General features: G+C 35.9%; 1 protein-coding gene across 1 annotated transcript in view; it reads right to left on the bottom strand.

The window, feature by feature from the left end:
* Window positions 1-16,511, bottom strand: part of PGR (progesterone receptor) — a 38,018-nt gene that overhangs the window by 5,231 nt on the left and 16,276 nt on the right. The window contains exons 4-6 of the mRNA XM_082064343.1: window positions 9,212-9,514; window positions 7,455-7,599; window positions 4,268-4,398 (exon numbers count right to left, since the gene is read on the bottom strand). Of these exons, the coding sequence (XP_081920469.1) occupies window positions 4,268-4,398; window positions 7,455-7,599; window positions 9,212-9,514 (579 nt within the window). The remainder of the gene's footprint in view (window positions 1-4,267; window positions 4,399-7,454; window positions 7,600-9,211; window positions 9,515-16,511) is intronic.

Here is a 16,511-nt window from a genome sequence, read left to right as displayed (position 1 = left end):
TGAAAATATATTCCCATCTGGCAATCAAATCTGAATTGTTGTGTCGCTGTAATAATCATACATTAAAACACTGTCTTGTTTAAAACACATTGGTTTTCAAAGAGTTGTTAAATCTATTCCCCTTTCCTTTCTTTCTTGCCAATAACATTTCACACTGCAACGTCACACTTAACATTTCGTATTCTGACAGCAAGCATGAGGGGAAGGATTCACCCCATCAAACTTCAGACACTTTCTAGTATAGTCAGCTCCATCTGAGCCAGTTACCACAGCTTGCTGCAGTGGTAGTGGGAAAAAATCAAGCAAGTCTTGAGCATAAAACATGTTCACAGTTTTAGAAGTAGCTTTAGAAAGAGAAGAATTATGCTGTAGAGAGGCTTATTTTTCTCCACAGATTCTAAAAGAATGTCACAGGGACTAGCTCACACAGTTAAATAAATCATCTGCTAGCTATCTAGGTATCTAGTACATCTTCACTCTGGTATCAGACCATAACTAATATCAGGCCACAATAGATTTCATTTGAATCTATTAAAAAAACAAAAAGAATTGAAGCTTGGTTCATCATGACATTGATTTATTCAATCAGTAACGCCCAACTTCCAGGTGATTTGTCACTTTCTGGAATTAAAACAGAAATAAATCCCTGTACTTACACTCTGCACAATGCATTGTATTGTGAGATACCTAGGAGTGGGATTCTTAAAAGAGAAACCACCTAAAAAGCAGAAAGGGGTTGGACCTAAACCCATTCCCTGCAAGAAAATTAGGTAGCAAACCCTGCACTAAGTGCTGCTCTCCATCTGGAGATCAGAAACCCTGTGGCCTAAGTCATGTCTGGTTCCTCAAAAGAACGTAAGGGGAAAGGAGACACTTCAGGCAAACATATTAAAACTACATTTCCCTCACTTTGAACCCAGAGAAAGCTGAGAAGGCAGAAGTTCAAATCTCTACCTGAGTTAAGCAGAAGTCTCCTATTTTGTAGGAGATTGCCAAAGAGAGGAAATGATCCTGTTTGCTAAGGCTGTTTCTTGCTCAGGGTCTCCTCAGACAACTACTGAATGTCAGGGCAGGAGGAAGACACGTATACAGAAAATAGTAAGTTTACTTTCAAGACAAGTGTCTAAGCACAGAGCTGGGCTATGGAAGTCAGGGTCTGACTACTCACTAAAATGGAATTCAAACAAAACTAAAAATAGAGAATAGAAATTGTGACTGCTTCCATAAAAACTACATTTGTAACACCATATTTAATAATAGTCTAGCTTTTAGGGATGACATGTTAGATTTCTTTTGGCAACCGATGAAGATAAAATGCTGGACAAGGTGGAGCTTTGGTTTGACTTCATACGGCCTCCCATGTCCAGACAGACATAGGAGGCATCTGAAGGTGTGCCTGTCACATCTGTGGTGAGGGTCTGAATGGAAAAGTTCAGTTCTGTGGAGAATGCAACATGCTTAGAAATAATACTCACAAGCAGAAATAGTCACAGTGGGGAAAAGTTATGACACAGAAAAAGAACAGCTTAATTTTCAAAGCCTGGATGGTTCTGGGTATATCTGATAGCAGAATTACAGACATCTATGAAATATTTTTTTCATATAAAGTGACATTCTCATGGAATTTAGGGTTAGGTGGATGCTATCCTTGACTTAGGTCTCTAAACCAGCAGTTAAGTCCTTCCATTTCACTTGTGAATTAAGTTGAAAGATCTCTTCCAGCAATTCATGGCCTGTTTCCCTAGAATTCTGCAAAAGCACAGTCACAGTCCTGTCTAATTAGGAAAGGTTTCACTAAGCTATTTATGTAAGTGAAAAAGGATGTCTTACATGCATAAACGCAATTTAAAAACAGGTAGCTCAAACGTTCCTTGCCTCTGAACATATGTAAAGAATGCGGATGCTTTTATTCAGTGGCAAGAGCCCAGCCAAAATCTTGTGCAATAAGATTTTGCAGTTCCTCTAAATCAAAAGTCTGGAAAGTGTTAGAGCTAGAACTGAACTTGATATATGCTTATTTCTCTCTGTTTTTTGGCATAGCTCTACTTTCTTAAATCACAGTGTTTCTGAACTATTCACAGTATTAGTTCCTAGATGTATAAGGCCTCTGCAAGATGGGAGACTTATTTAGAACTTCTGGGGCACTACTGCAACACAGCAAATTACATGTAGTAAGTAAGGACCTGTAAAATTGAAAGAATTGCAGAAAATAAAAATGTTGTCCTCCTTTTTGCAAAGACTAATTCTGTTTTCAAGACAGCTTTAAAACTGTCAAAGTACAGTATACATAAATATAGTCAAAGGCACAGCAAACTCAATGGAAAAGCTGTAAAATCAAAAATAGCGTTAAAACTTATGCTGAGGTTTCTATTCAGAATCAGAAATTTATTGAGACTGACATTTAGTTATGTTTAATTATTGTTTCCTCAAAATTATATAAAAAGTAAAAACCAGTTCATCTAAACAATAAATCAAACATGAGACAGAATGACAGACTAGAAGTTGGGACTTGATTTACTCTTAGTATACGAAAGCTCAAAACGGCCGTACTTGCACATTTGAAGGTTATGGTGAATACAGTGACTAAAATAGAAGTACTCTTAAAAAACAACTTATAGCAAAATAGAGGTTATATGTTTTTTTGAAAACAGTTTTGTGGAATTATATTTTTACAGTAGCAAATGTCTACTAAATGTCTCAGCAGCAATGGTTATATGCTTTCCTTTTCCCAAAGATCTGACAAATTGTTTTTTCCTATAAGATTATAAGTGCAGGGGAAAGCAAAAAGCAATACTCATCAGCACAGCTAGAAGAACTTGGTTTTTTTTTTTAAAAAAAAATAATTTCTTGCATGTATATAAACATATAATCTTAAAAATGAGTTTCTGAGGGCAATGCAGTTGATAAAGAATAGTAGCTGGATAAATACTGTTAAACTGATGCACTCCTGAATGAGAGGGACTGGACCATTGCAATGTTTCTTAAATTTGATTTGAACTTTGTGGGACAGAAATGGAGAGGCAGAATATATATACAGAATATACACACACAGAAAATATATATATATATACATAAATATATATATATATACAAAATATATACAATATAAATGTATCTAAATTTCACAGACATTTAGAACTTTCCTCTAAGATTCAGATAGACAAAGGAATTCATTTTGTGATGAAAACAAAGTGAAAAAATTTAAAATATGAATACACTTGAATTCTAACAAAGCAATTTCAGCAGAGTGTATGGTATTTTGCTACTATTTCAGTAGTTTTAATGTTCATATGAGGTAAATTTAATCTCTACTGCTTATGATCTGTTTTATTTTTAAGCATGAGCTTATGCAAACACTGGCTAAGTACAGCTTAAGAAGGAATAAAATTCAGGTCATTATCTTTTACTGAAACTTTGTACAACCAACAAGCTGGTTATAGAGGATTTCCACATCTCTGACTCTAAGTGTGTAGAGAACCAAACTTCAACATTCTTCCAATTATATTTCTCTGAGCTGCTTATTCTCATTTCTAGTGGTACCTGTACTATTTTAAAACTTTCTATTTGGGGATTCATAACTAACAATTATGGCCTGAGCAGATGTACAATTTTGTATTTTAGTTTTGGAAAATAACTTCATCAACTGCCACATTTCCCATTTAAAGTGAAATGCAGCTGTATCCTGGATTCTTTAAAAGATACGTATGATTAAAAGTGACCACAAACCAAAGAAAAGCATTTCCATTTGTTTACATCTGTGCTAAACTTGGCCTATTTACAACTACAAAAAGCTGAATAAATGTTAGTATTGTTTGCCATGTGCACCTCCCCAATTCTTTTGAATAAGCATGCCTTAAGTTCTTGGCCAAGATAAAGCCCTCAGTCCTGACAATTTATTAAATATTTCAAAGTATATTTTTAATGCTTGTAAGAGTTTTTTAATCTGTGTAGAGTCATTTAAGCTGAAGAGCTTCCATGCAGAAATTCTGCACACTTGATTTTAGAATGTGTAATGCAGTATAGCTATATTTTAAAAGGGATCCAACATTTTGCCAGTGCCTTTATACAGAATAAAACCAACTAAAAATTGCAAATTATTTGTTCCTTATAAACACTAGAAAAAATATTTTTAGATCTTGGAATGCTAACATTTCTTCTATAGAAGTTCCCATTTGTTAAGCCAGATAGCTTAGCAATTGTCAATTTAAACAACAGGTTTCAAAATGCTTTTGTTAATGGTATGTTACAAAGAAATAAAAGAACCTACTTGTGTTGAGAAGTAACAGTGCTTTCATACACAGGAACTCTTCTTGGCTGACTTGAAGTCTGACAAATTCCTGGGGGAGTTGCCACATGGACAGGCACAGGGAATAGAACGATGATTCTTTCATCCTCTGTCTTACACCCAGAAAAGGTAAAAAAACAAAACAAAACATGAAAATAAAGAAAAGGAATGGCTTTGGTACTAATTGCTTGAAGGAAATGTCTTGTTAGCATTTTAATTACTACATTACAGAAAGTAAAGAGGTCACACACACAAACAATCTTCTGACTGTTTTGTCTAGTTTTTTAATCCTAATGAATGTGCTGTTATTTTGGATGTTTAATCTGTTACTGCTGCCGAGAAAAAAACCAAACCAAGAAACAAAACCTAAAACCCCAAACCAACCAACCAACCACAACAAAACCCACAAACCTTGGAGATTATCAAAGCTGAATGATAACCAAAAAAGGCTTTTTATTAATTAAAAACACCCTATTAATTAATGTGAAGTACCTTTTTTTTTCGAGGTTAATAACATTTTACATTCTCTGAAAAGATTTCAAATCACACAAGGAAACACATAAACTGTTTAGTTTTTTGCAGCACTTCAAACTTACTTTTTTCTTTGAGATTTCGGTATACTGAGTATATTTTATTGCATATACTTATTGGGAAGGCAGTTTTCAACTGGAATTACTGCAATTATAGCATTTTAAAGTTTGTAAAGGAAACTGAATTCATTATACATTAACCTGAAGACCCAGTAACTTTGGCTAATTTTACAAAAATGCATCCTGATTCAGACAAATTCGGTACAACAAAGACAGGATTAAATTTTGCCCATCCCCGCAACGAATATCAGTGATTTAACATGACTGCAGATACTACCATCAACAACGAAAACAGAAGATATTTTCCATGAATAAAAGACTTTTCTCAATGCACTTTTTTCTTCTATCCTATAAAGTGTTATTCTTATCTCAAATGAAAATTATTTCAGCTCTGTTCAACATCTGATGTCTCACATCAGCTTTTAAATGACTTAAACACAGAAATTTAACCTGTTATGTCTGAAAGCAAAGGCTGCTGCGGTAGCTACTTTAAATCTCCCTTCTTATTGCTTTCTGGTAGTCTCTGTCAGGGTATGCTTAAATGCTGTTCTTAGTCATGTTTTCAGACACTGCAAGGTATAAGCAACAGGAAATCCTTGTAAGGTTTTAATACTAATTATTGAAATCATTGTCCAATTAACACTTCTGGCTTTCTTGGTCTGAAATCGATGGTACCAAACAAGCCATTCCCAAGGAGCACTACAACTCAGTTTGCCAAATGACAGACTGGCTGTTAAACAATCTTTGGATCGTGGTTTCATGGTCATTTTAAAACAACTCAAGTGTGTGTTGCCCCTGTAGAAGGCACTTCCATTCTCCTTTTGCACCCCCAGTTATTCACTCCTGCTATTCTGGCATCAGTGCCACCATGTCCACATGGTGAGTCAGGTCAGGGATCATCCTCATCTACTAACTGATGGCTTTTTCTGTGGTATTTCTCAAGCACATCATTTCCTTATCTGTTCAACAGTGGAACCAGATAGTGTCTGTGCTGTTAAGTGAAATCATGGAGATACATGACCAGGGCAGGGAGGCAGGTGGAGTTGACTTTTTTGGCTGTGTTCAGCAGTTACCTTTGCTTAAAGTGATTGAAAAAGTACAATCTTAAACATCATCATAGACAGGGAAGTTGCTTACGTTTCACTGATCTAAAAGCAAATTTATTTCCCAATAAATCGTTGCAGCTCTGATTCAGTGTACCACTTACTTTCGATGTCTAAACCTTTGTTTATAATGCTTCTAATGTGACCCCGATGTTCTTGGTTCTACAACCAAGAGAAGGGCATGTTGTCAGCCCACCTCCTTCTCAATGTAGATGGTCTTGAGCTACAAACAAGCAGCTGTCTCTGAGGAATTATAATCAGGGTACACAAATCTCAACCCTAGCCTCGAACAAAGTCTTCACAAGGTGGCAGCAGTAGTCCACACGCAGGGTAATACCCCACAACACGACATTACTGCCTAAAGCCATTTCACTCTGTTTCTTCTGAATGTAAGCATGAGAAAAATCACAGACTGTGCTGGCACAGAATACAGTCAGAAGTTCTCTCAATCTCATCCCTTCAAAGTATTTCAATTTGTACAGCATAATTAATACGCATGGGAGAGGAAAGAATTTATTACTCTGTCACCTCACAGTGATCTAAAGTCATTTGGAAGAGGAAAGGTCAGGACTTACAGGGTCAGCTCCACTGAATATTCTGTATGAAGAACTTCACTGGGAAGAACCTGCATGTCTATAGATTTTAAATTCAGGTGGATGGATCATCTGTAAATCCACCTCTTGATCCTTAAACAGGTATATTGTACAAGAAAACATGTTTAAATTTCACCTCACTTCATAGTAGTTCTTTTAGGATTTAGAGGAAAAATAACTAAGAAAAATGTATTCAGGAAAAATAAATAAGGAGATGAAATTATGTTTTACTGTTCCTGGAAACCTCACGTGTATTATACCCAAACTACCTAAAATTACAGCTTTGATAATACTAATTTGCAGAACTGAAAAACTAACAAAGACTGAAATGAAGGTTATCTGAATTCATTGGCACAGTGAAGGAAAACTAAGCCAACAACTCCCCCCCAAAACAGAAAAGAGCAGTCTCATATATTTTATCCTTGATATTAAAATTTCTTCTTGCTAAATTATTACAATTTTCAGATAAGAAATGTATTTTGGAAAAGCAGAGTTCTATCAGAAAGTGTCAAAACTGAGTATCCTAGACTACATACAGTTGACAAAACCCACTCAAACAATGACAAAAGAAAATCCCACTTAATTCTATTTGTTGAACATAAACTCACGTCTTATTCAGATGCATTCAGGTAAATCTTCTGATAGCATTTTTTTTTCTTAGTGAATAAAAGTATTATTTAAACTCTTTTTGTTTGGCTATGTCAACATAATAAACCTTTCCCACAGTTACTGAATTTTAACATAATCAGAGGACTTTCATCTGCTGTTAATTTTGAAAAGAACAAGTAATGAATGAAACCTTGGCCTCAATGAAGACACAATCTCATTGACAAAAGTAAGTTCAAAATGTCATTTATATTATGCAACAGCAAAGTCTACTTACTCATTTAGAATCAGATCTGGTGCAAAATATAACATCTGACCACTGACATGTTTGTATGATCTCCATCCCATCGCAAAAACCATTAGACTCATCCAGGAATACTGGATGAGGGTTATCTGATCATCGATATGTAAATTCCGAAATCCTGAAAATGAAATTAAAAGTTAAAATATTTAATAATTCTAATTTAGACAACAGTTGAGGAGGTATTCTGAGATTACAACTTTGAGCTATGAAACTAAGAACACCTAGAAAGACAAGTATCACAGTATCACAGTATCACAGTATGTTTGGGATTGGAAGGGACCTCAAAAGATCATCTAGTCCAATCCCCCTGCTGGAGCAGGAACACCTAGGTGAGGTCGCACAGGAACATGTCCAGGCGGGTTTTGAATGTCTCCAGAGAAGGAGACTCCACCACTTCCCTGGGCAGCCTGTTCCAGTGCTCTGTCACCCTTACTGAGAAGAAGTTTCTTCTCAAATTTAAGTGGAACCTCTTGTGTTCCAGCTTGATCCCACTACCCCTTGTCCTATCATTGTTTGCCACCGTGCTTTTGGAGATGAAGCTCTCAAAAGTTTGTGAAGCTTGTGTAATAACTGACTATCTCACCTTGGAGGTTAACCTCTTGCCTTCTTGTTCTGATCCAATATTTTGGAATAATCAAGCCAAAATTAATTTTAGCAGACAGAAGTGACTATTTCAGTAAGTAGGAATGGATTTCATTTTCCTTTGGTGAAAATATGGCAGTTTGTAACATGATCACTGTAACCAACTCTTATTTAATAGAGAGAGTTTGGACTTCAGTGTTCTTAAAAAGAGATACAGATGTAATAAAATAAACATCCACATATTAATATCTTTCCTGCACTTAACTGAAGGGTATTCATTTGTGTGTTTGGCTCTGATAACTTTTGCTCTTTGAACTTCAGAGATTGCTATGAAGTATCTGAGTCAATCTATCAGCTTCCTGCCACTGAAAGCAGCAGTCCTGCTCTTCATTACCTGTCCTGTTACTTCCTTCAAGCAAGTTCTGGCATTCATGCCACCTCTCAGTGAACTGGTTCAGCTCATGAAGCCATCAGAAAACTACAGAGGGTAAAACAAGAGGTCTGACAGCACAAGCTGCAATGGGGAAGGGCAGTGACAGGGACTACCCTTTCCTGCGGCAGTGAAGTGTCAAACTGAGCTCACATGAAACTGTATTTCTAGGCTTTCTTGTCACTATATTGACTTTTATATATCCCAGGATCAGGCCCCTATAACCATACAGTGGATATACATACATGACATGGACTTTTTTTGGAACCCGGTCTTGATTCTTTGTAAATTCAGTTACCAGTCTATTTATGAGCTGCTTAGTCCTAACTGGTGCTATTTATTAATTTGTTGCTTTCAAAAAATTCAGTTTCATAAGAATAAAGAATATGCAGAAATATAAACACTTCTTTATACTAAAAGACTGAAAAATAGATTTGAGGGGTTAGTGGGGAACAGCTGCTATAACAATCATATGCAGGAACTCTGGGTTTCTGGGTATTTTTGGAGTGAGTTTAAACATTCAGATGCATTCCTTCAAGAGTGCCCTCCTATTCAAATGTATTTGATTCCTGCATATATTATCTGATGAAGTGGAAGCTCAATCATTTTAGAATTTGTTAAGAACTAATTAACAGGCAGACAATAATATTCTCTTTTGACTGCTCGTCCTATGACGTATTTGCTTAACTAATTCACGACACATAAGAAGTGCTATTACCTGGTAGCAATTTAGACCATTTCACTACACAAAGAAGTTGCCTCTCACAAAGATGGTTTAGACTGGTCAGCAAGGAACTTGGTGTTTCGGGTTTTGTATTGTCATAACCAGCATAGACAACTTCGGGCTCAATGCCTCGTAGAACACTTATCATTGGGGGAACAAACTGTATTTCTTGATTTGGAGAAAAGGACAGCCTTTGGGTTAGAGATTGGCTTTCATCTTGAAGGGTTGCTGGCTGCTGGAGTGCGACATCTAATGTTCTCACAACCTTAATTTTGTTAAACTTTTTGAATTTTCGACCTGAAAAAGAAAATTGTTGATCCGTTAATAAGAATTAACCAGAAACACTAATATTTTACATTAGCACTGAATTACACTTTTCTTCTATACAAGGAAATTAGAACTGTCTTCTGAATAAGTTGTCCTTTTTTTTGACTATTTATATAATTAATAATCATGGAAATTTTTTAAGAGTTTCTCCCTCCATATCCTCCTCCCTTCACTAAGAGATGAATGGAACCCACCCATTAAAATTATTGCAATGAATTCTAGGTTACAGTAACCTCAAAGTGTTTTCTGGTTCAGTTCCCACTGTTCTATCATATACCGACAGCTGAGCCAGCTGGCTCTACAGTTCAGTTTCTATTCAATGGTAATTAAGGAAACTGTTTATTTTTTCTCCCTAATATTCAGAAACAAAATGCTAGTAATTAATTACTACACATAGAAATTCTCCTCCTCCAGTTCCATAAAGGCATTTTTCAGTCTCACAGCTTAATTCTATTTTTGATCTATAATGTAAAGTTTTCCTTCTGTTTACCAGAAAGAAAACAGAGTTCAGACGATGAGTGAAAAGCTGGAAATACTGTAAAACCAAATGTCAACACTTAAAAAACTCTTCACTTTCTAAAGGATAATTTATCTTTCTCAGTATTTTCAATTCTTATTTCCATTCTGCAATGGTATGAACACCACTAACTAAAAAAAAAATAGTTGAAATGCTTTTCCAAAATAAGCACAAGTACTACATCTAACATTCTGTGATTCTGTGATTTGCTGTGGCTGTGCAAACATACAGAGCTCTAGGATGCAACTCTGCAAACTTCTTTCATGGCAACAGTCTGGCAGTGTAACATACAGACCTAGCAAATCAAACCTCAGGGGTTCAAAGACAGTAACCCTTAGTTACATATTGTCATATTATTTGTTGTAATAAAAACAGAGAAATCCGTCTAGAGGTGGCTGCATGGAACACATTCACTTTAAACAGACTCTCAAAGGTGATGAGAACACTGTTAGATCATTAGTTCTGCAAAACAAGTTTAGTGATGGCACACATACACACACACACACAAAAAAAAAAGGTAAAGCATTTTGCTAACGAGGAAACATAGAAAGTTTACAGTTTCAACCTTAAAGAAAATAATAAGGATGGGGAAGGATTTCCTCAAAAAAACCCCAACAGAAATCATGTGCATATTTTCACTTCTTGAGGTGTAGCATCCTTTAACAATAGTAGGAAATTAGATGCACCAAATTTCACTGGATGAAAAGAAAACCCACGCTGAGCAAACTGCTGAACCACTGAGAAACTGCGTTATGAAATGGCAATATGCAAAAAGCATTCTAAAAGTACAGGAGGTGAAAGGTAATAGAAGCCTAACAGTAGGCATCCATGTGGTTTTATTAAAATCCAGTTTATAACGTGCATATCAAATTGCCTTTTGAAAAACTGTACTTTTATTTACAAGTGAAAGGTTAGACAAGGGAACTTATCGCATCCCAAAGGAAGGGGACAAAGACCTCTCCATCTTTTACTGACTTTATTTTAGTTAAAAGTAGTGTTGCGCTGTCAGAATGCAAACAGAGCACCAAAGAGGCCCTTGGACACTGGGGTAGGGAACTGCACCTGAGCTTCATGCATGTGCTCTGAATTCATTCGCAGCTATTTACTACAGCATAGTCAGACTTATCTATCACCTTCCTCCTTGGAAAGCTCCAGCCTTCCAAACTACACACTAAAATAGAAAGGCTCAACAAAAATGGCTTAGGAACATGTCTATTCCATTTTCTTCAGATGCTCCTGTACCATACAAGGTAGCAAATTTTAGGAAAATCCAGTGTCTCCATTTTGGAAGATCTAGGATGTACACTTCAGAGAATTAAATTGACCTTTTCAAAACATTCATTAGTAAACAGGTAGCATAACTTCAAGCAAAATTAATACATCAAACATGGAAAGATTTCTTACGTAATTTTATTTTAAACAGAACAAATTCTATTACTTAAATTAATGATTCTTGATGTACACTGGTATAACTGGAAGCAGAATCAATCCTCTTGTTTGTGAACTAGACAAGATTGAGCAGATGAACACAATCTAAAAAGCAAAAATGGGCTTTAAAAAAAATAATAATTTGTGTTATTTTGTCATAAATATGCATGTTTATGCATTCCACACACAAAAAAGTAATTTGTAAATAAAAATGCCAAACTTCAATTGAAATTAAGACAGTCGTATAAAATCCAAAGAGAGTATACTAAACAAAATTTCAAGAAACACATGAGTGATGGGGTCTTCAGTTATACTTATCCAGTGAATTCAGGAGTCACCCTCACACTAACTTAACTGTGAGCTTAATTAGTATCAAGTACACAAAAAATCTTATGCTCATTTTATCAATTGTGGTAAGGATACAAATATTTTTTATTAGTGACTCGTTAGTAAAGAATAAAACAGAAGCTTACACCTTATGTTACAGCTGAACCAAAAAAAAAAACAAACGAAAGAATAGACAATATATTATGAAAAGAGACTTAGGGCCAATTCCTATCATAACAGAGCTATACATAGTCTTAAAAATGCTGGGAATTTCCCACTAACTATTGTTTAGTCATGAAGCAAAACAGAAGGAACAATGGATTTGATAGTTCATAAATAATGATTTCAGGTATTTTCTGAAATAATAGCTTCAGATACTTTTACAGTTCAGAGAACAAGTAAAGAAAGAAACCAAACAGACTGCTTATCACACGGAAATGTTAGTAGTTAATAAGTACCCATGTTTCCAAGTGATTAAATGTACTAGAATTAATGTCACACTGGCTTGCAGAATTGCTTATATGTTTATTTCTAATTATGTTGCTTAACAGCTACCAGTAAAGTAACTTGTTACCTATCTACTGGAGAGGTGACTACTAATAACTCAGAGTAGACTTTCCCATCCACCACAAGGAGACCATGTCAAATTAATTCAAACTCATAAGGACATACAGAAAACAACAGAGATTAGATAGTACCTTAGCTTTTCAATTGCTGCTTACAAAAATATACCGATAATTTCCTGCTGTAAGATAAACAAATGTCTCCACTTATTCTTAAAATGCGTAAAGAATATTAATCCACTCTGGAAAACATTTATCTTAAAATAAAAATGCATATGTGCATATTTAGACAGCACACCTTTTCTCTATAACACTTCCATTAATTTAAGATACCCGCCACTCGAGCAGTTTCCTAGTATGCACAGTTCCCTTACATTCGATCACTATAAATAGTACTTGCATAGTGCATGTGTACTGCATGTACCTAGAAAACATAAAGAAATTTTTAAAATAAAATTGAATTAATCTCATAATCAAATAACATTTTATCCTTAATACACAATTCTGTATTTTAATATTCTTTTCGCTAGGTATCCAGAACCATACTTCCAATCAGACATTACTGATAGTAGGCATTTCTTATTAAAATGGTTGGGTTTCTAATAAAAGCCTAACATCTCACTGTCCTTCTCCATACCCTGCAATCAGGATGTCAATGATTTATTCTCCTTTACAGAACACTATGGCTCTGATTTTAAGGTCACTATGCTCTTACGTTTTGTGTGGGAGAACAAGCTGTGTACACCTTAGGAGGGTGTATACAAAATAAAGGAACAAAGCAGCAATGCAGAAGTAATACATCTTGGTTTTAATAAATCCTTTGATGCTACCACAGAAAATATTCCCTGGAAAATTAATTCAAATTTGTCTGCATGTAATCATTGCAACATGGACTGAAAGATGACTGAAACAATTAAGAAAGTGATAATTTAGCAATACAGGTGAACAAGAAACCTTTGATAGACAGCCTGGGAAATTAGATTCGCTGATAGGAGAAAAAAAAAAGCGCTATCCTATTAGGTAGAAAAACAGAAAGGGGATAGATTAATGTGTCCAGTTATGAGATGATAAAATCCAAAGACAATTAACACTCCCACGGAGAATGACAATTAAGGAATTAAAAAAGATATGCTTTCATTGATATTTTCCTTCAGCATATTAAGAAATAAGAAGCAGTCCATATAGTTAAATTGGTTACTAAAGCTATTTGTTGCTATTCTATAATTTACTAACAACTGACTACAATTAATTTTACAGCAATTCAGGTTCATTTAATTGCTTTGAAAAGAGATTCAGAAAACAGAATGATTGTCCATGTAATATTATGTTATGATCTATATGGTTGCCAATCCATAACATTCAGTGGAAGATAAGTGTCCTTCTCCCAGCAGTAAGTTTAATGTAATTACTGTAAAAAGAATCTTTAGAATCTCATAGTTAACATCCTGGAAAATCTTAGTCCTTTTCACCTCGATTAAGCAACATTGGAAGTCTGCGTTTAGTAACTGAAGGCTAGCATGAAGAAACTATGGAGCAAGATTAAAAGAACATAAGTGTATCTATGTAAGTTCTGAATGGCAGAAATCAGAAAACGCACAAAACATCTTAAAATATAATAGGCTGTAAACATAGGAAAATATTTAAAGCATTTAAAATTCAGATTTGTTAAAAATATCCAATTGCATAAAAATATGCAATTTGTTCCATGAACTGGAAATTTGCCTATGGATTCTTGCGTCCTGGGGAAAATTATCTAAGCTCAGTAGGATCCTATATGTGAATCATACTGTGTTGATCAGCACAGCAAGTCATGGGTAGGAAATATTGCTCATGTGATACAATAAAGGAAGTATAGGAAATGGCAGAAGAGCGATAGTAAGGAAGATGAGAGTAACAGTAGAAAGAGCATTATGGTTAAACAGTCTATCTTGAGTCTTTTTGTTGGTTTGAATATTAAACCCTCATTAACAAATAATATAATCTGACTCTCATTTTCCTCATTTTTTTTGCCTACATTTGTCTTTTCTTCTATTTTCAGCATTTAGCACTTAATTTCAATTTGCATTGAATAATTAGCTTCCTAATTCCCTCAAAACTGCTGACATCACTACGAGGACCCAAAGTACTACACTCAACATGATGCAGCTGAGAAAAACCTAGAGATGCCACAGTCCTGGTTCCATTTGATATTCCCTTTTTTTCCATTGCCCCTCTGTTCTCTTCTACTTCCTTTTTGCTGCCAAAGAAGCAAAGTCCTTCTTTCCAGAAAGTTCCAGAAAGTTCTTCTTTCCAGAGGAACACCAGTCACCCCAAAAAATGGAAGACAGCTTTGATTAGGTATGTTTAGAAATGGGCTAAACAATGCAATGGACTGGCTAGACAGAACAACTTAGCACTAGGTACAAAGAAACTATTCATACTTGCTTAGTAATGGTTGAGAAAAAAAGGTGATGCAAAAAGAAAGAGGAAGTTTTTACTCTTCATACCCAATGGTAAAGAACTAAGAGTCAGAGCACCTTTATCCTCAGGTTTTGGTATCAAGTATGAGGACATAACATCCTTGTATGAGGACAAACTAATAGAGACATACCATCTCGTCAACATTGCTAGCAAAAGCATCCACCTTTTTTCATTTTAAGTACCTCCACCCGGAGTAAAATGTATGTATTAAAAAGCAGTAGGAAGACTGCCATCCCTAAATGCATGCAAAATGTAGAACAAAGTCAGACTTCCTGGCTGCTCTTCCTGTGTAGAACTACGATGCAGAACAATGCTGAAACACAACAAGTAGATGATGCTAGTGAGTCATCACACACCCTTCTGCTTGTTGAAACAGTGCTGCCTGTGATGTTAAAATACTTGGGGTTTAGTTATTGGTGTTGTCTAGGCTATCATACACAAAAATCCTGATTAGATCATCATCAGACTCTTGGCTGTGCAAAACTCACAGCCTGGAATGAATTTTTACCTGTATTAATTTACACCAGTTATAACCATAGAATGGCTTGGGTCGGAAGGGACCTTTAAAGATCATCTAGTCCAACTCCCCTGCCATGGGCAGGGATACCTTTTATAGATGAAGTTGCTGAAACGTTACAAGACAACTTTACAAGTTGTTTCAAACCTTAAAAGACAGGCATTCTATCTGCCACGTCCTCCTTCCCAAGTCCCCATTCTTACCACACATTTTCCACAGCCCACTTTGGACCCCTGCCTTTCCCTTCTCCCAAACCTGAGGGACTCTTCTGTCACCTGGCAAACAACGCTTCATGTTCAGGGTGAAAAGTCTGCCTTTCTAGTAATACTGTTTCTCTGATGCACTCCTACCCCAGCTCTGAAACACTGGTTCTCTCTGACTCATCCCTCTTCCTCCATCTGGTGCCACCAACATGCTTGTCAGCTCCATTATTTTTCACTGAGAGGCAACACTGACTGACCAAGGTGCAGGAGGGAGTGAGAAACCGGAACCTTGATTAGATTGATGGCTTTCATTAGTCTGTCTCCAGTGGTGTGGGGTGAGAGGGATGCAGTTTGGAGAAGACGACTCAAAGGTCTAGGGAGGCTGAGGGGCACAGAACACAGCCCAAACTGCAGCAGCGCCTCCCCTCCTCTCACCCCGCTGGCTGCTCCCGGGAGCTGCAGCACCGTCGCTTGCAGAAGATGAAGTACCAAGGGCCAGCAACAGCTGATCACTGTTTGGGAACTGCTGATTTATATCACTGATAAATGTATAAGCTACAAGAATGACATAGAATATGCAGAATACTCCAACTCCATACAATACTACAGGAGCTGAAAGCGTACAGATGTGCAAGGAAAATATCAGCCTGAAAACTATATACACATTTTAATTTACAAATGAACACGGATGAGCAAGATAATGAACTTAGGCACAGTATATAATGCCAGTGACAAAGAACATTACATAAAAAGCAGAGAGAATGGTGAGAGAGGTCTGATGCACTAAAATAAATGATATTAGGATGAAAACAGGTTTTTGTTCCTTTTTTTTTTAAATTTCCTTTGAAAACATATTCTTTCTATCATCTTAATATAGCCATTTTCTTACAGTCTTTGTCACGTATTTTGAAGCATTGTGCTGGTCCAAAACTTCATACAGCTAAAGTTCTCA

This window comes from Streptopelia decaocto (assembly GCF_964273445.1).
Source record: "Streptopelia decaocto genome assembly, chromosome: 1".
In the NCBI taxonomy this organism is placed as follows: domain Eukaryota; kingdom Metazoa; phylum Chordata; class Aves; order Columbiformes; family Columbidae; genus Streptopelia; species Streptopelia decaocto.
The sequence above is the reverse complement of the archived record's forward strand: the minus strand, read 5'-3'. Positions and strand labels throughout refer to the sequence as shown.